Source organism: Anopheles ziemanni, chromosome 2, assembly GCF_943734765.1.
Source record: "Anopheles ziemanni chromosome 2, idAnoZiCoDA_A2_x.2, whole genome shotgun sequence".
In the NCBI taxonomy this organism is placed as follows: Eukaryota; Metazoa; Arthropoda; class Insecta; order Diptera; family Culicidae; genus Anopheles; species Anopheles ziemanni.
This window is the reverse complement of record NC_080705.1, coordinates 33,958,155-33,985,234: the sequence shown is the minus strand read 5'-3', so window position 1 is coordinate 33,985,234 and position 27,080 is coordinate 33,958,155. Positions and strand designations below refer to the sequence as shown.

General features: G+C 43.0%; 1 protein-coding gene across 1 annotated transcript in view; it reads left to right on the top strand.

The window, feature by feature from the left end:
* Positions 1-27,080, top strand: part of LOC131281921 (nitric oxide synthase) — a 48,733-nt gene that overhangs the window by 15,282 nt on the left and 6,371 nt on the right. The window contains exons 3-10 of the mRNA XM_058311285.1: positions 12,246-12,408; positions 15,802-15,893; positions 16,467-16,608; positions 16,854-17,168; positions 17,292-17,473; positions 17,655-17,769; positions 18,639-18,733; positions 24,811-24,955. Coding sequence (XP_058167268.1) covers positions 12,246-12,408; positions 15,802-15,893; positions 16,467-16,608; positions 16,854-17,168; positions 17,292-17,473; positions 17,655-17,769; positions 18,639-18,733; positions 24,811-24,955 — 1,249 coding nt within the window. The remainder of the gene's footprint in view (positions 1-12,245; positions 12,409-15,801; positions 15,894-16,466; positions 16,609-16,853; positions 17,169-17,291; positions 17,474-17,654; positions 17,770-18,638; positions 18,734-24,810; positions 24,956-27,080) is intronic.

Below are 27,080 nucleotides of genomic sequence, written 5' to 3'. Positions count from 1 at the left end.
TTTTTTCTTCTGTGTTTGCCTTGCTACGTTTCAGAACGGTGAAAAATATGCTCCACCCGTGAACGATACGATAAACAAAAACAAAAGAACATCCTAGTTCGCTAGAAGTCGGAAAGGGTTCTTTTGCCACTACCGCGGACCGTGTACTGCAGTGCAAACATGCCTACATATATACACATATTGACAAACGGTAGGGAAGCAAACCGATGATCCTACGCGCGGCCTCGCTAGCATCAGGGGACGATCCGTTTAGTAAGCACGTATGCCGGCACGATCTGCGTTCTCCTTGGAAGCGGTCGTTTTGTAGCCCCCCGAGACCGAGATCGAGTCTCCGAGCACTTGCACGAAAGAGGATTGCTTTTATACGCCCGCTCTGCCTACAGACGGAGGTCGTATCTTTTTCCCAACTCCGCGCAGATTCCAGTGGCACGTTTTTCCTCCCCCAAACGTACCCACATAAGGCATGTTTGAAGGAGGTGAATGGTGACTTTACATGTGGGGGAGCAAAATATGGCTTTCGAAGTTTTTTTTATTTCTAGCTTTGTTCATCCTGAGGGTGGTTGACATTTTTTTCTCGAAATTCAATTGGATTCTTGTGCGCTACGTTTTCAACTAGGGACCACAGGTTTCACACCAAAAGGATTCAGAAATAGCGAAAAAGAAAAATACTCAGTTAATCCGGGGATTATTACGGTGATATGTTAGGGATTTTAACATTTAACTTGTGCTTTAAACCATGTAGAGTACGAAACCGGATAACATTGTAATATAAAGTGTTTAGTCGAAATGCTCACACTACGATTAGTTTATTATTAGGGTTTTACTAAATGATTTTAGTACAATTGTGCGCAACAACTTTCATACTGTCCAAATATGAAAAATAAAAACTAAAATAAAGTGTTCGATTAGATAGAGAAGATATTTAAATTGAATGCATGGGAATTACTTAGTCCACTTGTTTAAAGAAAACTTTCATATTGGTATAAAGTATTAAGCGATATTCATATAATGAGCTAAGCCGGTATTTTATACATTTATTTTAAATTTGGGTGAATTTACTTTAGCACAAAAATAGTAGAAATGGTAAATCTCGTTTACAATATTGTTTTCAAAGAAAAGCGTTCCATATACGTTACGTTACGCGGAGAAAACTTTTCCATGTCGCTCGAGAGCGGCTGTGAGTTTGAGCATCTTAACTAATGCGCAAATGTTCCACAGCTTGTCATCACTATCCAAATCGTATGTTAGACCCACGGGGATACAATGCACTTTGTTTGACACGCCACAAGTTCCTACCACTACCGGTTGAAGTTCCGGACTTCCTCTACCACCTGCTCATTAGCGTGTCCAATGCAGCGTACGCTCGCTAACTAGCGATGGTGGTTTTTGGTGGAAACTTGGGAACGGTTCGACAGCTCGATAAGGACGCCAAGCGAGCCACCCATTGTGCATGTCACTGCAGCCGACGCACAATCGCAACCGCCTAACGATGCATCTATCTCGCGGCGAACAAGTGCTGGCATGCATTTTCCGAACGACCTCTAAGGGGTTTTAGATGGTTCGTGCCCGTTGAATGATCTGTCCTGCAAACCACGGAAGTTGTTGGAGACGGTAGATATCACCAGCTGGAACGGGAACGTAAGTGAGGTGATAATGGAACCCTCGGGGAAACATAATTACAGCTAGGTCGGTGTAGGAAATGAAAGTTTTGGCACTCAGAAAGTAGCTTGTCGTACAATGAGGACTTTGAGCGTTAGATAACACTCCGCTCTCGTTGTTAGGTATGAATATTTTGCATATAGTTCATGGCGAAACCAAAGGCCATGGTAACATTTTGTTTTAATTGTATCAATAACTCAAACGAAAATGTCACGCTTTGAATAATCTTGGAAGTTCCGTTTGGCTTTTTGAAAATCCTTTCTTTGCCTGTTAAGGAATGAATAACATTTTATTCGACTTCTAATCAGCACACTGCAATTTTTCTGGTTTGCATTGAGTCTGTAACGAATTGGTATCTATCTTGCAAGCAGCGGATTGCTTTCAATACCAAGTAGATAGCATTCGTTGTTCAAGCAGTGTTACAAATAACAAAATCCCTTATTTGTTTCGTAGGACCATCATTAGGATACGGATGTACAAGGAACTCGCCAAAATAGCAATCGATACGAAGGTTATAATTAATGGCCGGTACATCGGTATCGGAACAAAGATTTTCTCTGTCCCACAGTTGGCATTTCTTTGCGCCCAGATTTTCGCAAAGTTTGCGTTTCGATTTCGATTTATCTTCTCAAATGGTTTGACTAGTCGATTTCCTTTTCAAAATGGAACTCGATTTGTCGTGATCGTCGTATTTTCTTCTATTTGCAACCAATTTTTCAAGTTGTTAATACCGGTCCGTTTTATGAGACGAAAGATTAAACTGCGTTGATATATGTTATTTGTAAGCACTCAAGAGCAAATTTGTTAAAGACAACTTAGTCAATTCAGGTTTAAAATGGATTGATTCAGTTCTGAACAAAATATTAGTTCTAATATTCAAAGTTTATTTTACCTCATTCTATAAATTGCGCTAGGTGCAGTTTTATGTTTTAATATTTTCTCACATGGATTAAAGATTAACTTTTCTACATTATATTTATATTTGTGTTTACTCACTCACTGTTTTAGATTCACGATTAATCCATGTTCAGTATCGTGTTGAGCAGCGTTGTATTCCTTTATAATTCTTTGAAAATCTCATGGTCCAACTCAAAAAACCCATCCTTCTCAGAAGCAAATGCATACGCGCATGAGGATACTGCATCAAGATTGCAGTGCAGCTGAAGTGCACATCAAACAATGTGCAATTTGTATGGTAATTGAAGAGAGACACATGCCACTTAAAAAACGGTGCCTTCTCAGAACAAAATCGCTTCCAATCGTTTCCCGATCGTCTTTATGTGTGACGCTTGCGTTTGTTCGCCGATCAGTCCCGAGGGAGCTTAAAAGAAATCGTGTTTGTACGTTCTCTCTTCTTGTTGGCGGCTTTTATTCGGCAAGATCTCGCGCCAAAGGAAAGTGAGTGATCGAGGGAGTTGAAATTTGTCGTATTGAAAAGTATACATTTGTTCCGCTTCTAGATACACATTTTCTCTTTTCTCTGATGGTTATATAGAACGATTTTGGTAGTACGAAGGCAACCGGTTAGCTTTTGTGACATGTTTCACATTGAAATCAGTGTTTTCTGTTCAATAAAGTTTATGTTAAGGTCTACGCTATACGGTGGTAAATGTTTCTATGACATCGAACTGGTTTTGAATGTTAGTGTTGGTGGGTAAAATTGAGTACCGATCTGTGTCAAATCGCGAAGAAATTATTTGGAACGTGTGTTCAATGCAATGTCAATTTTCTCTCAGCTTTTCTAGTTTCAAAGACCTCTTTCATATTCAAGTTTCCCGGTTACCGTTTTCGTCTGCCTCGGAAATAAACTGCATATTCCTCAATTGCAATCGCTTTATTTGGGAGGCATGCGTTGCCTGATGTTGAAGTGAAACTGAAGGCATCCAAACAACAGACTGTGTTAGAGAAGAGGAATACGATAACGAAACAAATTGATTACCGGATGCCACGGTTGAATGTTTGTGCCGTCTCGTACGTGGTATTTCACTCGAAACATCGTTCTCTGCTCGAGCAAACCATCCCGAAACAGTAACGAAGGCATGCCGTCGGAAAAGGCTGGACGCGCTTTATCGTCGTTCGATATTCATCTCACGTTTAATGTGCCTCTGTAGCGTTTGACTGTAGTCTCCCGAAAGACGCGGCGAGTGGAAGGAATTAATTTTCAATGAACGTCGTCCACATTCCCGTCTGAACGGCTGCTGATGAAGTGTTGGTACCCTAACGCCCTGCGCTCGACCAAACCGGCGGACGGAAAGGGTGGGCTTATTGTGAGAAAATCCCCACTCATTACATTCTATCTTTCCCGAAAGTCCTTTCGATCGACTGAAGTAGATCCGGGTCGGGGACGGGTGGAACAAACTGGACGGGACTAACGTAATGAAAACAAATAAACACAAGTCAACACGGGGAAAAGGTTCGAGTGGAAAGCCAGTGGGCGCGTGCTCCAATCGGTCTGGCACGACCTCCGTCCTTGCCGTAATCAACTTCCGGCCTTTAATTTCCCTCATTACGGCATCGCAGTAGAATTTCAATCGACGTTCTACCGGGACTACCTGGAACGACGGGACTAAATAAATCACAATTTCTGACCTTCGATCGGAAAATCCTGACGCCCACCCCTACCTTTGCCCGTAACCGGATTGTGTTGGAAATGGATTTAGCCGATTGAAAGCCGGGTGGTAGGGCCTTTGTTGTGGAGTGGCTGCAATTCGTTCCATCCGTTTGAGGCGGAAATGGTTAAATCCTCGTTCTCTTTCCCGCGAACCAACACCAAACACTCGCACATTTGTCCTTTGGTCGGTGGAAAAATACTAGTTTTTGACACACAATCGAACCGCTGCTCGGGGTTTGGTTGTGGTTTGTTAATAAACGAACTCACTTTGTGAGTGCTTGTGTGGTTTTTGTTGCATAGCGTGGAGTTGTGGCTTTGTGACCACAATAATGTGTCAGTATTTTTACAATGAATGGTGTGTGCTTTGAGTTTTTGCTATAATTCCGTGTAAAGTCTGTTGTGTTTGCAACTGTTGGATTTTATCTGTTTTATCGGATTTTATTTGGTTTTACAAATGGGAGAAGAGTTTATTTTAGGTTCGTGTAAATCCCTCCAGAGTGATTGCTTTATCATGTGTTCCTATAGAATAATTATTGCCCATCGGATGCAGACAGTGAACGTTTTCCACGGTCCCCAGCGTACCTGGATTTCTTCCACTTTTTATTCTGTACTATTTTCCCATCTGATGGTTCAATGATTTTCGATTAGCCCAGAGCATTATTTTTCCTTCCAAAAGGGCACCATTCCTTGGAGCTTTCATATAAATCTACCCATCCGGTGGGTCAACCTCTGACAAAGGGCAAAGAATTTACGACTCCCGTGACCATGCCGTGCCAGGGTTGGAATCCCGGAATCCCACAGCTGTCACCGAAGGGTTAAAAGTAATCCACCTCGGTACACAGGTACGTGTTTTGCGTTGCTTCCGTGGCGTATCTTATTATTTGCGATATCCCTTGCGAGGTAACCGTGGGACCGTCACGTTTGGCCAATGTATAAATGCCGGTATTGGGACAAATTTCGTAAAGTATTGCAATTCGCACGGTATCAAATGGAATTTGGAGGAATTTATGTAACTATTTCTGTCCGTATTTTTTATTTATCGGTCAGTTTACGTCCCAAATGGTTTCTCGTTCAGTGTAGTTTTACGGAACAGGTAATAAATTATAAGCATCATTTGGTTTTAAGCCACAGAATCTGTTGTTGTTTCAGTTAAAACGACATAAGAGCCAGTCGATCTGACGTTTCTTATATGTACTAAATATATATTATATGTCCATTTTTAATACATTACATTGTTTACGGTAGTTACAAAACATTGTAAAGTTTTCTTTCTATTGACTTGAAAATGAAATCTCGTTCGGTTCCCTTTCCTTCGACATGCGAAACCACTTGAGCGCGTTCAACAGATGCAAGCGTGGTGTCCGAGCAATATATTAAGAGAAATTAAAGAATAGCAAATTAACTTCAAAATATTGTATAGTTCGGAGTTACATCGACCACTTCGGAACAATACATATCTTTTCAATTTATGCTGTTCATTTTCTCCCACTCTGATATTAACAAGGGTATCGAGCGAATGTCTGACGCACCTGAAGTATTGTAACAATGGGTCTGAGTGAAGCTTGTAGGTTTTTACCCTATATGTGCTTAACACATTGTCTATTTTGCACCACAACAGTTACAGGATCAACACAATTCGAATATTCTATAGAGATGATACAGTATTGTACTGCTTAATTGCTGTTGAATTATTGATTGGAATAAAAAAATGAATCTGTCAAGATACCCATCACACCAGGCTTACATACTCATCAGGCCAGAAGTCATATCCAGTTATCTGGTATTTTTGATTGAAAACGAGCATCGTAAACTGCTTCATTAATCATCGATGCTCCAAGCGGCATGTTGCTGCCTGAGGGTTCGTTTTAAATTGGTTGATCATGGTAAACATGAATATTTTATGCTACATTCGACGCGCCTATGTTCGGTAGCGATTTTTAACAAATAACTTACATTCTACAAAACAACATCATAAATATCCTCGTCCTCGCTTCAATGAGTTTCGATGATGCAATTATGTTCATTTACATCACCAACAACATAACAAGATCTATCAGCATTTTCTGACGGTCCAAAACTGGATCCGATCCCCTGGTAATTTAATTTGTTACCTACTGACCCTTGGTGTGCGTAATTAATTTGGTTATTTTTGGCAACATCGCTTCTATGCTGGTCAAATGATAATGTTCCCACTTAGATTGAATTGACTATAAATGGCGCCTAAATTAAGTGAAAATTAAACCTATGTTGACTCGCACGCAGTCGATGAAGATTTTCATGGAAAAAATCAAGTTTTACCTCCTAATTAGTTGAACATGAAATGTTCTGTTACATAAATAATTTCAATGTGTCTGGGAATAAAATGAATTCATTTATTTATTTTTGAAAATACCAACGAATTCTAGCACGAGATAGAAGTAAAGGAAACATTTACCGTTCCGGCGATGAGCTGAATGATCATAGTAATTTTCCATGAATTAGGTAGACTTAAATAAGAAGAAGTTTAAACGTGGCTTTCAAACTCGTTAGAACTTGTAGATGAGTTTTATCGTCATTCCCAACCAGATCTTATCTACATCAACTGATTTCAATTCGGTTTTGCCAACGTTAGCACTCTAAGTATAAAGTTTTATTTTTATTTTATTCTTTCATTGGTAAGTGAATGGTGTCCAGACAAATTCTTGTTGGAAATTGTTTTGTTTCTGCTTTGCATAGAAATAGATTTGGTTTACGTTTTTCGCGTGTCTTTCATTTATTTATCTCCTGTTGAAATGGCTGCAATGTGAAAGGAATACTGCGTGATATAAAATAATACATTTAATTCAGATAAGTAAAATGAAGTTAAAAGAAAAATTTTAAAAGTTTATGTAAAGTTTTATTTTTAAAAGCTAATTTCATACAGCTTTCCCAGGAAAGTGTAATCAATAGGTTGAAACAATAAACAGATTATAATATTTACATGCCATATATAAAATCTTTTTGCCATAAATCTTTTACATCTACAAAAGATATGATACATGGTTTAAATTAATCTCTATCGGGTAAAAACGTCACCGAGTTTAAATACTTCCATTGTGGTATTTTCAACCACTAATCGTCCAATAATGGGATGCAGTTTTCTCCTCCATTTCGTCCCCAAATCAACTGCAGCTTATCAACTACCTACATTCAGCTAAGCTGAGTGTCAATTTGTTGGCCAATTTGCACGTCGGTTTCGGTTAGAATCACATTTGTCAGTATCAATTAAGACCTGCTCCATATCCCCGCTTCCCAAACCAACACAGTACATCACAAAGACCACTTTTCGGAATTTCACCAGCTACATGAAGTAGTAGTGTCCGTTTGCCAGGCCGTCTGGTTGCGAGTGTGGGTCGAGATCGTTTCTTTTGCGGAAGCCCACAAACGGGCTTGTGGGTGAAACGATGGTGCACTGAAACGGATAAATACTGGCCGTTCGATGGTGTGTTGTGGACATTGCGTTGCGCTACGTACTTTCGGTCCTTTGTGGAGGGTTAAAACAACTCAACTGGTGGCAAACACTCGTGGCAGGAAAATGCTCGGTCGATACATCATACAATGTAAGTGGCATTAAAATGTTATTAAACACCATGTGGGTGAGTGTGCGGGTTCGCTGGGTGGAAAACAATTTAAATGCATTTATGTGAGGGCGTGACATAATTGGTTGGAAACCGAAATACATTTAGATGCGGTCTTAATGCCTCCACACTCTCGGACAACGGTGTGGCACAGTGTTAGAGAACTCCGCTGTGAACGGCAAACGCGCTTTTCGAATGCCGGCACGCTACCGGTTGGAGGATTTAATTTATCGTGATTTCGCAGCGTCAGTGTAAATAAACGAATTATTTGATGCACACACAATACGATTATTACAACCGGCCGAGCAGTGCGAGTTCGGCGCGGTGCGTTCTGTTGTGCTCGGAAGCGTGTGATTTGTTTGCTCGTGTGAATCCTGTTTTCACTGTCGTTTTTTTTTCCAACACGAACCGTTGCCGGAAAATTAGTGGCTACTGTTATTTATCATCCACGGAACCATCCATTATCCTCTCTCTCTCGTGTTTGGAAAGATACGCAGAAAAAAACGGAACATTCTTTCCGTGCCGAGAGTTCATGCCACTAATTAGGCGGTTAATGATGGTAATGTTTGTGAAAACAGACTCAAAAAAGGCAATGTTTGTAGTGATGAAAAAAAAACACAAATAAACAATGAAGAAGGCATCCTCCATAGCCGTTGCTTTGTTCGGTGCGGTTGTTTTTTTGCGTGGTATTCCACTTTTTTTTAACGCCATTCTACGGCTGGATGCAACTTTTTCGTGCGGAAAGGCGAGTACACTAAACTTTTCGTCAAGTGCTTGGGGCACTCTGTACGAAATGCATTTTTAAATCAACAACATACAACGCATTCAGGAGCTTCAGCAAAGTAAGGATAAAATAACTAGGGCCAGAAAGGAGTTCGTGTTGTGCGAGTAAAAACCAACCACCAGGAATGTGGTGCCTTTGCAGCGATGCACCGGATTTTGATCCGTTTTCCGGTGGTGTACTTATCATCGTTAGATGTTTGGCGGAATGGAATCTTGCTGCAGCGGTTACATGGTTATCTTTCGGCGAATGATCCTATTTATCTTGTGCGATGGCTTGCTAAATGCAGGTTTTTGTGGGTTAGAGCTGTACACTAGAAATTTTACTAGCGACTATTTCGATAGAGTAGACAACAACTGAGTTAGGATAGTTTGCTCTACAGTTATCTCTTTGTATCCTTTATATTATTTAAAACATTTTGCAAATATAAGTAGTAAACATTGTACTTTATCATCGAGTAGAACGAAATTTAAAATACTATAAGAAGGAATATCTTTCCAAATAATTGCTTTTATTTCGACAAACGAAATCGAACAGCAAAACCCTCCACAAGAAAGATCGGATATTGGTGACGGTATGTTTTTGAAACGTTATAAAAATCATTCAGATTAAAAATTACTCACCATTAACCGAAAAGAACTCTCCAATTGTAAAATTTTATAACAACCATTAACAAATAATCATCATTAGCTGCGATTGTTATGCGGCGCGTGCCATTCTACCAATTTAGCTTTAATATTCCTGCCTATCGAATGTATTCCACAATAATCATTGATTATGTATACGCCTTCAGACGCACGGGACAAACTGAATCGAGCTGGTGGGCGGAAAAACAGGTCCAGCAGACCGTGCCAGGCGTTGTCTTACGCCCAATAAATGTGCCCATCTCAATTACATCCGGCACGAAGCCGAAGGGCCATGATGGTTCGCAACAGGAATCTCATACCATCGGGTGGACAGCGGGGTGGGTTTTTCCCAAGCGTGCCAACGTGACGCATGCCGTCTGGTCGCAATGGGATGTAAAACTTTCCCACGGACACGACCGTACTCCTTCCCCGGATGACCCTTGTCAGACACTCCTGTGTGCTTTTAAGACTCGCACGGCATCTCCGTCACCCTTCGGAAGGTATCCTGGGGTCACAGAGATTTAATCAAAGCCGGAAAATTGCATACGCCAGCAGAGGAAACGGTGGTGACGACTGATACGGCCGAGCTCGCCCTTTCGATCCATGATGAGCTTGTTGGACGCAGGAAGAGGCGCTCTCTTCCAACCATCAACATCATCATCCTCATCGTCATCATTGTCAGCTCGTCGTCGTAAACCTGCCGACAAATCCATTTTCAGCTCGCAATCGGAATGGGGACAAATAAAACCGAACGAACATCCTGCCCTCCTTCGTGCTACGGTGTTCGGGTTGCTATCCTCCTTTCGAAACCAACTGGACATCATTGTCGGCTGTCAGGCAGCCTTTCTTCACACAGGCTCGTGATGATGGTGACGATGCTTACGACGGATGTAAAATGGACCTGATGGGAATGACCTCTTGTGCGCGAGCAAAATAGGCCGAACGAACGTGCATTGTTGATATGTTAGTGTTTCCTTTCGCCATACGGACGGAAATATCTTCGAGATACCGGCACTCTCAAGCTACGTGCCGTCCGTCAATGCAATGTTTTGCTTACCGATATCGTCTTGTAAAATTGACCTTAGATGCATTTCATGGGGAATTTAAAATGCAAGTGTTTGCCATAGAAAGGTTCAGAATCGTTTCCTTAAGTTATGCCACTACTTATGAGAACCTTTTGAAACGAATATGCTTTGTATAACGGTACCCTTTAAAACCATCGGTTCGGTGAACAATGACTTGACAGTAGTTCAATGGCAACAGTTTCCCGAGCGCATCGCCAAAGGTCATAAAGCAGAACATCACTTTTGCAGTCACTTCCTGCGGCAAATTTTCTTCAGCAATGTTTACGGTGAACCGTTTGCTGATCATGTTTATCGTCAACATCTTGTAGCTTGGGTTGACGGTGAGGAGACGGAGTTGCTTCAGAAGAACTGAGAACGACAGCACTTGTCGCTTGATAATGACGTTTATAAACTGTTAGCGCTGCCCATTGTCCCGCTTGGCAACGGTCACTTTCTCGTCGTTTAGCGTGCCGGTGGAAAACTGCTTGCGAATCCGACGCCCGAGGGTGCAGTAGATCGAAAGTTTATCGCTCGATTGATGGCTCTCAAACCCTTTGTGGTTGAGCCCTGAGGATGAGCAGATTTGCTGAAAGATGCAACAGAATGACTTTCGTTCGGGAGGAGAGAAGGGGCACGCAGAAGGGGAAGCAGTAAAAAGATGAGATGCTCTTATGGTTCCGAGAAAACATCAAGAAAATTGCATTCAACGATATCCAAAGTAGCTCTTGCAAGGAGTAGCTTCTTGTTGGAACGTTTTGACGTATGTTATGATATCTTAATGGCAACAGGAACATAACATTTGATGTTATTGAAGATTATTTAAGATATTTAGTGTGGTATGTTTGTGGCAACTGAGTTAATTTCCAAATACAATAGATCGTATGAAACAGAAGTCAAATTTAGGTTTATTTGTTTAGAAGTTAAGAGTTAAGCGATTATTTGTATGTATTCCCATTTTTGTTTGGTGAAACTTCGGAAAAGGGTTTAAAAATATTTTATCGAAATATAAAGCAGAACCTGTTCGTCAACCTTCACCATAAGATCGCTTATTGAAATATGGTGTTCTTGTGGTTTGATTTATGTTTTTTGAATGACATGCTCATGTAAGATAAATTAATTTTGAACTTAAATAACTTTAAGTTCTGTAGCTATCAGTATCCCTGTTTTGCTTGATGGCATTAACAACTGTTGTACTAGCGTTTATTAATATTTAAATGAACTTGAACCTGTTTCAATTCAGCATTCTTTACTTTAAAAACTTGGCATACTTATGTCATGCGAAGTTGTGAAAATGAAACAGTTGACCTGAATAGAAATGCATCTACAAACTCCAGCTCCAGAGCGAAAAAAACGTGCGCAACTTTCAGCAAATTATCTCCTACTTCCGTATACCGTATTTTTTGTTTTGCCCCCTACGGACACCGGATGAACTCGGTCCGCCACTATTAGTCGGCGAAGGGAAATTTATGTTTCTGCAAGTTTCTTGCAAGTTAATTCAAACGAGCGTCTCAACGGCTACGGGTTTGCGTGTAGAACGAAGGAAGGAACGAAAGTTCAGCCGGCCGAAGGAAACTTAATCCGGCTGCAGAGCTCGGCGAACGCACATAGGAACGACGAAAAAATTGTACGGATTTTTTCAATCTGGTCCCAACCAAAGTCAGTGTCCGGGGCACTAAATTGTGGAAGATAACCAAGCAAAATTATAGCTGCTCTTGTTTCCGGACGGGACTTTTTTTAAGCTTTGCCCAGAGTTTCATTTTACTTTTCCAGAGTAGATTTTTGACCAGCTGCAGGGAAAGATTTCCTTCTTCCACCATCCGAACGTGATCACACGAGTGTCCATTTTTTTTCCTACCCGCAAACAAACATTTCACTGGCTCTACGTTCTGGTTCTCCTGTTCTTCGCAGATTGAAATCGCCCGCCCACGAAAGCCGATGGCAGCAGGTGCAGAAGGAAGTCGAAGCAACAGGATCCTACCATCTGACGGAAACCGAGCTAATCTACGGGGCCAAGCTCGCCTGGCGCAACTCGTCACGCTGCATCGGTCGGATACAGTGGTCCAAGCTGCAGGTAAGTGGCTCCGAAGCGGCTGCACGTAATTAACATTGAGGGTGGAGTGGCTGCCTAAGGAGTGAATTAAAACAAGCCTTGCAATAAACCAACACCGCTCGACGGCAAGCAGCTTATGATTGCTGAACGAGCCAGAAGAAGAAGTAAAACACTGGTGTGGACCTATGAACACAACTTGGGGAGTGATAGTTAAAGTGATTAATTATTTAAATTGAGAGTCATAGTCCTTATGTAATTAGCGTTCTTCGGGCACGCTCGGTACGGGCCAGAATGGAAGGAGACGAATTTTCCTCCCGAAGAATCACCATGCTCTACCTCAAGGTTGGTTCACGACTCGCTACTACGACCGATAGAACAAGTGGCGAAGGCTACAAAAGTGAACAGCAAAGTGGAGCAAATTGAAAGAGAGAAAATTAGAATGGCGCGAACAAAAACGAAAAAAAAACCTTCCCACCGAAGCACGCGCCAAACACGGTAGAGAAAGCGCCGAGCTGAACGCCCGACCGGACCAACACAAGGGTGTAAATTAAATGATGGAGGAGGAAAAATTAAATTATTTTCATTATCGCCTGCTTTGGCATGGGAGTGTGAACTCAACCGTACCCCGACTGCACGCCCTCCTTTGGGACCGGGCCCCGAGAACCTCTCGAGCGGAGTCGAACCTGTGGCTCGGTCTCCAGTATCTTTACGCTGGCAACAAAACGGCAACAAGCAAACGAGTCCCGTCGGTCGGTTCACTGCTTCGCTCGGGAGATGCTTTGCCATTTCTGGTTTTACGGTGTGGGTTTCTGGCTGGCCTTCGCATGTCCCGCTTTCCGAAGTTTGCATGCCACATGCCAGAAGGGGACGATTAATTGCCTAGAATGTGATAAATAGTGTAAAAATGGTGCAAACCACAGATTCTACATGACCTTTCCTTGGTTCACACTTCTAATTGAAAAGGGAAAAAGAACGATCTGTTTGGTGCAACTTCTTCGATATGAAGAACGCTACAAGATCCGGTAGAAATAGCCTCCGGGTTTTAATTAGTTTGTTTGGTTTGGACTCATTTCGTTTGTGGTTAGTCATCTGATGGGTCTGGTAACTAAAGGAATACATTCCTACCAATTCCTGCGGCGGATGGAGGCGCCTAGTATTTCATGGGTTTTCAAATGGTCGTGAAATACAAGGCGCCTCCATCGTAAACAAAAAATCTCAAAATATATCTAATGATGTAGATTGAAGGCAATTATAGTAACATACAAAATTAAGTCTTTAAGAGCTTCTTACATAACATGGTAGTATTTTGCCTTCCTCGTTGGTCATACCAAAGACCAAGTAGTGGACGTATTTATGAACGCATCTTCGTTTAAATTCATGCAATAAGAGAGTGGAATCTTTTCCGGAAATTCCTAAAATTCAGCTGGAAGGAATCCGGTTCCTTTCGAACACAAACGATACAGTAGATGGGCTGGGTCAATAATCGTGCCCGGCGCAGATTTCGCTGCCATTCTTCGGAGAAGTACAACTTACCTGTCCTTAGAAGCTTGGTTAGAAATGGTTAAACACAAACTCTTAAATCGTTCGCTGCTCAAAGCGCTTGCGGGAATTTTAAATGAAAACCCAAATCCAACGCAAAACGTAAATTTTCTTGCTCGGTGCGGGGCCCGGGTTTCATAAATTTTGTTCACCGCTCCCAGACCGAAGCTCGAAAGAAGCAAGTCGCCCGAGCGAAGGACAAAGTTGTGGAATTAAATTTCTTACTCCACTGCACCTTCGTTGCATCAGCTGGCCGGTGCGTTCTTGGTAAACCCCGGACCGAGAAGCAAATCCAACCTTCTGCGAATGACATGACCGTAAATGGACGGTGGTCAGGTATTTTTATGTGTCACACTAAGGGGACCCTTCCCTTTGATCGTCCAATTTTGGAGAGAGGCGGAGTGAGGATGAAAGAAAAACTGGCAAAACTTGAATTACCTTATGGTGAAATGAACTTCTTCTGCCATTCCGGAGTGACCCCAATGGTCCGTAGAGTGTGGCACAAGGGAGCTGAAAATGGTTTTAATTTACATCTCCATAAGATAAACAGTCGGGAAAACCCGTACGAACAAGGGAACGTAAGCCACACCACCAAACCACGACCTTCGGCCGGAAGGTTGGTTAGCGGTGGGCAGCTGTGCGGCCACCTGTGAATGGGAGAGTATTACGTGTTGGGTTTGGGGCTGCTGGAATCACCCGAGTGGCCGGCCGTACTTCTTGATCCACAATTCTCCCAGAGGTATAGTTCGAAAAACGCCAGCCAGGATGAAGTGCCGGGTGGGTGTTGTAGCAAAGAGGATAATCCTCACAAATATTCAGTATCATTCTTTCGTCCAGAGCACGGAGTGCCTGGGGAATCAAGGTAGGATTGAGGTGTTCTGTAAGGTTTGTGGTCGGGAAAGGCTACCGAGCTATCGTTCATCGTGCACTTTCGAAAATGTAAAACTGCCAGACCGATTCTGTATTCCGGTATTCGGGACACTCCTTCCGTTCCCCGGTTCCTATCGAAAATGTTTCCCAACCTCTGGACGATATAATCCGGCTTCTGTGCACGATGATCCTGACTAAGAAACGCTTTAGAATATCTTATTCGAAGGAGAAAACTGTTTCCGGATTTGCCTGTTGAATTGAAATTGGATTTAATTTTCGCCAATGGAATGAAAAATAGAATGAGAGACTAAATGGAAAACACGATACCGCAGTAACAATGGAAAGAGTTGCTTTAAATATGGTTAAAAATGTTCACAGCTGTTTCATTCGTTGGTTTTCATTGATAAACTCTTTCCAGGTTTCAATTCAAGCCGTTTACATTGGCAGACACAATCGCTTGTGTGGTTATTTTCCAATTTCATTTCACCTGGCACTTTTGTTTTCCTCCACTGATTGGCTCACACGGCTTGCATATGCTTTTACCAGTAACATCATTATTTGCATCGGGAATCCACACTGCCACTACACCGCAATGCACTTTCGCCGTTGCGCGCTGAACAAGACCTTTCATTCGTTTGGTTCCAATTGTATGTTTCTTTCCACCACCAGTTCGGAAAACTCATACCGGATGCAATTGCATTACGATGCGTTCGCCGTGCCAGCGTGGGTTTGATGATGATGATGATGCCGTCGCTGGCACGCGAATCCAATCGACTGCATAATCCGATGATCTGATCGCACTGATGATATCAAGCCGATCAACCACCAACGATAATGCTTAACGTTCGGGGTCGTGCAGCACGGCAATGGTTTTCATCGCTTTTTTCCGTTTTTATTTTTCTTGTTCATTTTCTCCCAAATACTTCCCAGGGGTAAAACGTTCAAGAACCACTCTTTCGCACGTACTCTCACTACGCCGTCTATCTTCTCTTCCCTTTCGTGCAGGTTTTCGATTGCCGATACGTTACCACAACGAGCGGCATGTTTGAAGCGATCTGCAATCACATCAAATATGCGACCAATAAAGGAAACCTCAGGTATGCTTTGCAGGGTTTTTCTTATGTGTTTTTATTTTGCGTTTTACTGCTTGTACCTGGCGCTGTAACGTTACCCGCCTGTAAGTGCTCGGTGGTGAGATTCACGTTCATTCACTTCCCTTTTTAGTATCCGGGCGTGATGTGAACGACACACGAGAGTCTATCATAGTCGAGTCGCCCCAAGAGCAGCAGTTTCCGATAAAATTTGTCCCCTTGTTAGGAATACCCTTAAAGCGACACCTTACATGTTTTGATGATGGAGAAGGGAAAAGTATCAGGTTTCCAAAGAAGCGAGCTTTATTTAAGTTTTGTTTCCATTTTCTACCTGTGAAATAGGTTCCTTGAAAATGTTGCTTTAAACTGCACTAAATAAACGTTACTGTTAAGAATTGTTACATACAAGAAGAAAACACTTGTTCAGAAATAATAAACCTTAACCCGTTCCAGGAACTATCCACACCAGATAATCAAACTATTACATTCAATTTTTCGTAAATATGTCTAAGCTAGCCCGGGCTTCGTCCGATAAGCTCATCTGATGTCCTCTCCGTTTCACACGTTTCCCCTCCGCAGATCGGCCATCACGATTTTCCCGCAGCGAACAGACGGCAAGCACGACTACCGCATCTGGAACAATCAGATTATCTCGTACGCCGGCTATAAGAACGCGGACGGCAAAATCACCGGCGATCCGGCCAACGTCGAGTTCACTGATGTATGAAATCGAACCCAACGCCGCCTCGTTCGGGGTGCCTTTCTTCCTCGCGTGTCGTCGTAGGGTTGCTCGCTAAAGTGTTTACCGTTCTTTCCTTCCTCTTTTTCTTCGCCACACGCTTTTGCCTACCTCAACATCAACATCGTCACCGTCATCGTCATCCATCGGTCATGCTGACGGCCTTTGATTTTCCGGCGCGTGGGGGGGGGGGGTGGCATCGCTTTTCCCGTTCGTCCGGGTGCCAGTTTTGCGTCAAGCTTGGCTGGAAGAGCAAGCGCACCGAGTGGGACATCCTGCCGCTGGTCGTGTCGGCGAACGGGCACGATCCGGACTACTTCGACTATCCGCCCGAGCTGATCCTGGAGGTGCCGCTCAGCCACCCGCAGTTCAAGTGGTTCGCCGAGCTCAACCTCCGGTGGTACGCCGTGCCGATGGTGTCCTCGATGCTGTTCGACTGCGGCGGCATCCAGTTCACGGCCACCGCCTTCAGCGGCTGGTACATGTCGACCGAGATCGGCTGCCGCAATCTGTGCGACGCCAACCGGCGAAACCTCCTGGAGGTAGGCAACCCGGCACGACACTGCTCGAAGCCGGGCCGGGCCCTTTTCGAGCTGCCTCGCAAACGTCAAACGGACGAGCTCGCTAACAATCCTTTCTTTCCTTTCCGTTGCGCTGCCGCTCAGCCGATTGCAATAAAAATGGGACTGGACACGCGGAACCCGACGTCGCTGTGGAAGGACAAGGCGCTGGTGGAAATTAATATCGCCGTACTGCACTCGTACCAGAGCCGCAATATTACCATCGTCGATCATCACACCGCCAGCGAGAGCTTTATGAAGCACTTCGAGAACGAAACCAAGCTGAGGTAATCGATCGATACTGGGGACAACGTCCTTTTTCTCCATTTCGGGGTTCTGGTGCTCACATGGAAAACCTCACCTTCCTTCCATTCGGCTTTTCACCGCAACTGGAAACCACGAGGTGGATGGTGTATTTCCCTGTTCCCTCCGCCTAATCGCACTCTCGATTTTTTACTCTCCACCCAGGAACGGATGCCCGGCCGATTGGATATGGATCGTCCCACCGATGTCGGCTTCGGTGACGCCCGTTTTCCACCAGGAGATGGCCGTCTACTATCTCAGACCATCGTTCGAGTATCAGGTAAGCGGTGCGGTGTACACCTGTTTTCCAATTGATCATAAATTGTGTGGTGTTTCTATCATGCACCATAAATTAAAGCCTCCGCTTCCAGGAGTGGAAGTGTTTGTGTGGAGATAAAAATGATGAAACAGTGTTGCTGTTGTTTTAAAAGGTGGCCACGGCTACAGGTGTGAATATGATCGAGCTTCCTGTTTTATTAGGCAATGAAGGCCAGAATTTGGGTACTGCTTGTAAATGATGAGAAATCATCCAAGTATTAACCATCAAGTGTATTGTTCCTGAACAAATGAACAATACTACACCTATTGCAAAGTTACTGATAATGAAAATTGTACAAACGTAAAACTGGATTATGATTTTGCAGTGGATTTAACAGGCGGAATATATGATCCATTTTACATCCGAACGGTTAGTAGTCCTCGATAGAAGCTCAATAAATGGTTATGAAAGTTTTATCCAAATTTGTCTGTTCAAACGACAAAGACAAAAAGGCTTTTCCGGAGACAAACAAAATTGAAGCCCGCGAGGCGCAGAAAAGTTCGATATCCGAAACAGGCATTTCAGTTGAAGCTGTCGACGGAAAAACGTGATCGAAAAGTTTCTGATTATCTCCCTCGATTGGGGGAGGTGGTACGTCGGTTTTTGCTCGGAATGTCAAAATGATGAAGCCCGTTTAATAAACCCTCGAGGAGCACGCGTGGTTAAACGCTTATCATTTAAAGGTGACAGTATAAATGAGTCTTACTTAGAAATACTTTGCAGGTTAAAAATAGACTGAGGGTGATTGTGCTTTTTTTACCAATATTTGAACATACTTTAGGCTAGCAGCATAGATATGTTACTGATCGGTTATTTTTTTATATTTGCAGGAATCGGCAATGAAAACGCACATTTGGAAGAAGGGTCGGGATTCGGCAAAGAACAAGAAACCTCGACGAAAGTTCAACTTCAAACAAATAGCTAGGTATGAAAAAGTCTTCAAATTATCCCAATCGAATTATCTTTTATGTCGATTACAATGTCACTCAAATTCCCCAAAAATTTAAATGGTATTATTTCAAGCGTTCATGGTTCGATCATGCAATATGTACTGGAATTTAAAATTTTTCGAAATTGATTAGAAAACAAGATACTTCTAATTAAAGATCTTTAAAAAATCAAAGACAAAACCATAAAAAACTATTTGATACGACGGGCAACTGATTATCCCCATTCTTCCTATTTCCATCAAAAACAGGAAACATAAAATTACATCACGGACCGGATTCACCCAACCAACATTATTATCCCATCTATCCGTCATGGCTTTGCTTTCTCAATCAATTTGCTTTCCTCCAATGATTACAATGGCCGCTCCTTTCCAGTGAATTGAAAACAATCTTCCTGCAGTCGTAAGGGAACGGAAAATAAAAGATTGATGAAAAAACCGATGGTCCATTTGATCATTTGCTGTTTGCCATTAAGAATCCTTTTCACTTGCCGCCGTGCTCTGTTGGCCGCACGGCCTACAACCAGACCAGTACGACCAGACGAGATAAGGACGTGTAACTTGAAGGAATTCCGGATTTTACCCGGCACGGCGGCAGCTGACGATGCGGTTTCCTTTTTTCGATACCGGAAGGACGTGTATGTTTCGCGCGTCGTCGTCGTCCCTTTTGTTGAGCGATATTTAATTTTATTTCACTTTTCTACCTGCTCCCTTCCCCGTGAGTTGGTTCAACCATGGTGTAGCGGAAATGGGGTTCGTTTTTGTTCCATCGACCTTAAAGGGATGGATGGAGGATTAAAAAAGGACCAATAACAAAATATGGTACGGTTCGGTAAAGTTGAAAGTGCCTTAACCGTCGTCCCGCTAAACGGCGTTTAATTATACTTTAAATGGAGCCCTGGGCTAATGTTTTTTTTACCATCCAACATTTTATGCTTCCTTTTTGAAGCGGGAACGCCTGCCAAAAAGCTTTCGGAGAGGTCAACGGTACGCAGATGAAAAAGGTGTTGTAACCCACACCGGACTGTTCGGGTGTTTTTTCCTCTACTGGACTTAACCTGCCTGCTTCTGTCATATTCTAAAAGCCCCGAAGTGATTGGTGATTTAACTCGACTCGCACAATGGTGAGGTGGGGTTTTCAATTAAGTGAATAGCTTGTACCTTTTGAATTTGTGGTACAGAATAACATTCCAGGGTCGATGCAATATGCATCTGTGAAGTGAAATCCTCTAGAAACTTTTTGAAATCAATGTTCCATTTTTAATCAAGCTCGTTCTTTAATAGTATGTGAATAAACCAGTGGAAAAATACTTACCATGAACCGAGCAAAGTTGTGATTCGAATACCTATTTATTATCACTAATAGCACGCATTTAAGCATTGCCATAAAATCATTGGCGCAGAAATTTTGCTCCTAATACCCAACAGAATGGTACCAAATGGGCGTCTAATAAAAATAATAACCGTTCATTCCAAACGGGACGGGAAAATTAAATCGGAAACCAGCAAACCAGTGCACGCACTGAAACCGATTCCAGCCGGGACCGGAATCGAAGAACACTGGGAGTTAATTTGTGCCCAATCCCGGTAATCGACCGACGGCACTTCTGGTCCGGAAAAATTCACGCACATCAAATGGTCCGTGGATTGTGTGTCGCCAGAAAATGTGCCACCCCATTGATCCCATTCATTTTGGCGAAAATTCACAGACATTCCCGGCGCTCGGCCACGCGTCCGAGCGCGCTCTGAACGGAGGAAAAAGAAAGAAATAATGAAACGTCCGAATGAAACGAGCCTGGAAAAGTCATAAATTTAATAGCCCAATCATAGGCTAGAATTACGCGGTCAAAAAAAAGGGCACGCACAGTGACACACATACACAAAAAAAAAACACACACACGTGTACACATAGTTGTTCAAAGCGTAGTGTCCGGAACAGTCTCCCAGCATCGGAATCAATCTACACCAAACATCAATAGACGACGGGGGGAGGAACGGTTTTCCGGAACGGTACATCAATCTCGCCTCGATCGCTGCCAGTGGCAGCTTCGAAGGAGCCCGATTGGCTTTTCATCGTGTGGAATTCCGGATGGAAAGTTATTCCTTCCTGAACAAGCAGACCACATGAACTGGTGTTCGACGGTCAGTTGAGAATCAAGCCTACTGGAACTGATTTTCCTTTTTCTTTCTTCTCAGTTTGGGCAAAAATATTAGAAGGAATGTCAAATTCAGTTTATGCCCTCAGAATCGCAAAGAGTGGATGGTGTTGGTACTTATCCATACATGAATTTGAAAGCTTATGCTTTATACAATAAAGTTGGAATTTCTGAAGCAATAATTATTGTGTAAGCGGCAGAGCAGAGTTCACGAGTTAGATTAAGAAGTAAAAATGGTACTCTAATATTTTATGTCGTTTACGAATTTTTGTTTAATGTTTCCCACTTAATGCTTCCTAAACTTTGACACCATTCCCACTCCTCCGGAACTCTGCCACGCAAGCTGTGATCCACTTTATCAATAACAGTTTACCGAGTTGCTGCTCGCGGTCACAAAAGGCGGCTCGGCACAAATTTACCAATAAATATTGACCCTCCAGTCCTTTGGCCACGGCCAACAGAACCAGACGCGCTGCTCTTCTCGCCAAGAGTACCAACCTGTTCGGGTGCCACGATACGGATGACTTTTGCATGCAAAGAGCAACGGTTCACCACTCACTACCACTAACCGCTGGAGGGTGGAGAAGAAGGGTACAGACCAATCGAGCTTAACATCACCGAGAATGCACTCCAGCTGAAGCAACATAAAGTGCCGACCAGTTGCAAAACGCGCACCCCGAATCTTTTTCGCCCACTACTCCAATCCGCAGAGAACTACAAACAACCGACTGGTTTTGGGGTTTGCGTTTGCAAATCGGACATCCAGGATGGTCTACCATTTGACTGCATGCTTGTACTGAACAGCGTTACGTGCAAAGCTAACCATAAGCTAAACGTTGGAGCATTTTCGAGCGCACGGTTCGTTGAAAAGGTTACGGGTTAATTATTTACACATGCGTTGCATCTGAGAGATGTAATCGAGAATGCTTTGAAAAGAAGATGCATCGTGGTAATTAGTGTAATGTTTCACCGATTTGTGGGGAAGAAATTAACCGAAATGGAATTGACCAATCAATGCCGATAAACAGAACGAATCAATTGGAGACGGTAATTTCGAAAGTATCGTTAGTACGATTTCGAAAAGTCAGGAAATGTACAGCGATGGCCAAAACTCAATCCACAGCTGGGAGCCGTGGTTAAAAGTATTGAGTGCCCCTTTTCCTCTCGAACCGTGCGTGGAAGGGTGTACTTTCCACTCAGTTGCCGATGTTCCCTCGAGAGGTCCTGGAGGTAGAAAACTGATTTCGTTTGATTGAATTGACCACACCGGTCAATATTAAATCGCAAAGTTCCCCTTTGCAGTGCGAAGTAAAAAAGTTACATACGGATCCACATGGACGTAGTGTTTTAATAGAAGTACAAACCAAAAAGTTTAACGTTCACCATTCAATACACTCCTGTGCTGCTGGAATGACGCAAGGCATGATTAATGTTTTAGTTGGTTTAACTTTCATTCGATTTAAGTGAATTTACCCACCAAATGTAAACCGTGTCCTATATTGCGTTCCTATAACCGTTCCTTATTTTTTAGAATCAAGAGGTCTTTTTGTGGAATAATAATGAAGTGTCACCGGTTGCTTTAAGAATCAATGGCTTCAATTTTTCCCGCAGTGCTACTTAATCTTCTAGATGTTATTTTTTCTGACCAACAATAAAAATGTATCACAGCTTGACAAAGGTTTCACATTTCCTTTGGTATAAACCCCCACCCACAGGGTGTCGATTCTCATTTTAGAACGATCACTTAATATCCGTATTAATGGAGAGTTTAATATCGGTAATAAAAATAATAACCATGCTACATTGCGCTTCGGCTCGGTACGGCGTGAAAACCACCTGTTCCTTTTCCCACGTACTCTCCGTGTACGGTAAAGAAAACGTAATCTTCCGACGATGAATGAATAAAAATCACAGCGCATTAGCAACAAGAGACGTAAAAAAAGAAGATGGGAAAAAATCAGCCATCCAAACGCGCGATGAAAAATCAGTGGATGACATTTTCCGGGCACAGTGTTTGTAGAAAAGTTGGCCGCACATTTTCAAATTTTCTTTCCCTCCCGCCAGCCCGGCCGAAAGTGGCCCAGCGGAGCGTCAAAAAAAGGCTAAACGGAAGTACCATGCTTCCATGCCATGTTACTGCCATCATCAAATTGCTAACATAACAGCCAATTTGCACCATTCGTCCGTATCCGCCCGCCTTCCCCACGCGTCACCCGGCTCGAATGACTTTCTGACCTTTGAATTCGCTTCTCCTGCCGGCACTTTCGGGAAGTTGAGCATGAAGTGACTTGAATGGGAGCCATTTGGTCACCCTCGAGCGCATTGGGTTTATTTCGCACGCGGCCTGTTCTGCTCTCGCTTTCCCGGCTGTGCATATGCCTTTTGCCGGTCTTTTTCTCTCCTCGGCAAACGGAGAACTCATCGACTAGCTAGACGTGCAGGACATGTCCTTGCCGATTTCGGTCTCCATTTCGCATGAATGGAGATGGCAATTTTTGGGGAAAAATTGAAGTTCCTTCATTCTATCACTCCCGCTCGTTCCATCGTTTTGTACACTTGATCTCGGTTCAGGTGGTTTGCAAGATGAACCGACGAACAGGGTGGGGAAAATCGCCGGGAAATGTCTTTGAAAGACCATTGGGGGAAAAACACTTGCCCCACGTAACGCATCTGCCCTTAGGGGCAGCAATGAAAATCACATAAAAATCAAATTCAATGAATATTTTCGTCCTAAAATGGGCACAAATGGGTCATACTAAAGGCTAACACATTCTTGCTTCTATAAACGATTATTGTTTAGTTTTTTGCTTGTCTCTTTACCGGACACAAGATACCGCCAAGCTGAATTAAATAGATCATGCTAATTTTTAACTCATTACGCATGAGACGACCTAACGAGAATGAAATGTTGCAGTTGGATATACTTAAAAAAACTGTCATTTTTTGAGTTGCAGCTCCTCGCATATAATGCAAAACAAGTCTTCCGATTTTGAATGTGCATTTGACGACATAAAGACATCCAAAGGATATTTGATTTTAAAATAAGAAGCATGTCTTTTTGCCTTCCCTGTCATGCTGTTAAGTGAGCAATCACTTGCCAGAATCGTCTTCTCCGAGCGCTTCAGTGTGTTGCATTTGCGGCCAAGTAAAAAATGGAAAACAAACAAACGACCAAACAAACGAGGAAGAAATACGTCCAACACTCTTAGCTGCAGATGCTCCACGCGCCCGTGTCTTGATGATGTATGGGAAAAAGTTTGCCACTCCGGTGGCGATGATGTGCGAGATGCACGTCCAGCGGAGAATTTTCGCGATTTTTCCATTGCTTTTATTGCAGCGTGTGTGGCTGCTGTTTTTTCTGTTTTGTTCAGAAGTTCTTTTTTGACACTGCAGCGACACATCGTACACTGAACTTACCGAGCAGTCTTGCCTGTTGGTGGCATATTTGCAAACATTGTTAGTATCTGCTATTGTTGCGAGTTCTGGAAGGCATTTTTCAATTCTTTCTTGTCCCGTTTTTGTAGTAGATAATATTAGTAAATAGTTTTGTGTAAATTTTGTGAGTAAGCTTTTGTATTCATTCACCATCTAAAGCGTATGCCTTACGATGAGTTTCCTTTACCTTGTGTTTTCATACACTTTTCCCAATGCATTCGGGCTTGCTTTGAAAATTACACGGGTCTTTTCTTTTCATTAGTGCATTCAAGAACCCGTCCGTTACGACATTCACGGCCTTACGTTTCGTACTTGGACGTCCTTTATTCCAGTCCTTTCTTTTTTGCTTCGATTGTGCCATCGTTTTTACCAATGACCATCGGGGTTCATTTTAACTTTTACTCACCAATGCTTCCATCTTTCTTTCCATGCTTCTGGTGCTCCTGTCAACCGTTCTCGCAGAGCTGTCAAATTTACATCGAAACTGTTCGGACGCGCCCTGTCCCGTCGGATCAAGGCGACGGTACTGTACGCGACAGAAACCGGACGCTCGGAGCAGTACGCCCGCCAGCTCGTCGAGCTGCTCGGTCATGCGTTCAACGCACAGGTAAGTGCAGGGTAAAAAAATTGCACGGGGATGTAAGAATGTCCTGGAGAGGGTTGGACACGGGATTTTTTCCCATCTTCTGTGGGCGTCGGGTAAATCGAGCACAAACCTTTCCCAGAGCAAATTTCTGTGGTACGGATGCTGGAGATGATTAGAGCACTGACACATTGATCCACCGTACGAGTGTAAGCGCTAAAAGAAGTCCAATGTAGCCACAGGCAATTACGGAAGCAAGAAGGTCCGACAGACGAACAACTTCATGTTTACTAATCAGGTAAGATTTTTCATGCAGCACTAGATGCAAAGCCAACCCAAAGTTGTGCTTGATGGATTGGAAGCAACAACGAAATGATAAAAAGAGCTTTAAGCTGCTTTTCCGAACAGTTTTTTCATAGCTTTCTTTATTCAAAAACAATTTGCTTCTTCAAATACTCCTTATAAACTTTATGGGACTCGACAAAAATTGGAAAATGTTCAACCAGACCGATTTGGCAACGCAACGAAGCTTCCACTTCTTTTCAGTTTATTTTTAAATCTATAAAAACTTGCGGCATCCTTTTTCCTTAAAATCACTTACGCAAACTTGAACCTTCGACTTCTTCCGACACCAAAAGTATGCTTCGGAATAACCAGGAAAAATTTACCGATCCTACCAGCAATGCTAAGCATTCACCCGAGAACACCCTTGTGGGAGTTCCACAACGAGACTTCTAAAGCCTTTTTCGTGCTGAACTTTTCCACGAGACAGCGCGCGTCGCACGGGCAAAGATCTACGGTTTTGCTTATTCTGACAATTTCCAGGTGCCCAAGTTTGGCTGGTTAGACCGAGCGACGGGGTTTTATTTTTATTTAATATTATTTTTCCATCAAAAACACCTTCTTTTACTTGCTGAGAGCTTCATCTTTAGCTTCAGCGTTCCGTTCGTTCGTTCGTTCGTTCATTCGTTGACATTTTAAAGTGTTTGAATACTCTTTTTCCCCCCTCTCGGCGGCGACAGCGCGCTGCAAACGTGTTGCATGTTTAAATACGCCTCGAAGGCACCCGGAGGAAACGAGCTGAAAAATGCTTCTGCTGTGTAAATCTACTTGGAAAATTCAAAGTGGCGCCTTGGGGGCCACCGGGGTAGAGGTTATGTTTATGTTATGCTTGTTTACGTTCTCAGCAAAAGTGGGCCGCATCCAAGGAGGGTGGGAAGGGGGAGCTTTTTTGATGCTTCACCAAAGGAAGAAATTGGCCTGACTCATCGTTTTGCAGCGGGCTGTCCGCAGCTGCCGAAAAGGTTTTGGAATCGTGGAAACCCCCCTGGGAGACGCATCAACACTATTTTCCACTATTACCGTTATCAGTCCTTTGCGCTACTTTTGTTGGACGGATGCCGTTGTTTGTTCCTTCTGGCGCATCCGCTTCTGCTTTCATCATGCTAAATGCTTGTTGAAATCATCGGAACAGGATTAAGATGAGTAGGAAAGGAAATGGTTGACGCTGTGTTTTTCTTCATTTTACGCTGGTAGAGCCAATTCCCGTAGATATCCTTTCTGCTGGTCGGTGGTGCCACGTTGCTGGTGGTGATTTTTTTCTCAATCACGTTCGTTTGAATTTTGCAGCGAAATTGGAAGCTCAGCCATCCGTGATGGTGTAATCATGGCGCGATTCTTTTTAAAAAGAAAATCAAAAGAAAAATAACTAGAATGTGCATTTTTTTCAATTTACTAAAAAAATCCGTTATGATGATTCTTAAATTGTCTATTTTGAATGAAACTCCAACCAAAATGTCTTATTATTAGATTATTTTGAAGGATATCAAAATGAAACCCACAAACTCTTAAGATTCAAAATATTATGTAAAGGATACTCCCAACTATTTTATTTCTTGTTTCGTTATAAAGAAAGCATACATTTCTGTCTCGGTCCAATTCCAATTTAATCTTCATCATCGTCAATACCGTCAGCAGTTACAATAACCCAAAAATACCACATCCACGAGTCCAAATAATCATTGCGCCAACCACAACCACGTGTACGATCGGGCAGTCGTCCTGCCAACGAAGGAACCGGCACAATCTCCGCCACAATTCATCCGACCCACGCTTCCGTCCACAGCCCGCCGTCACATTTCAATCGTCT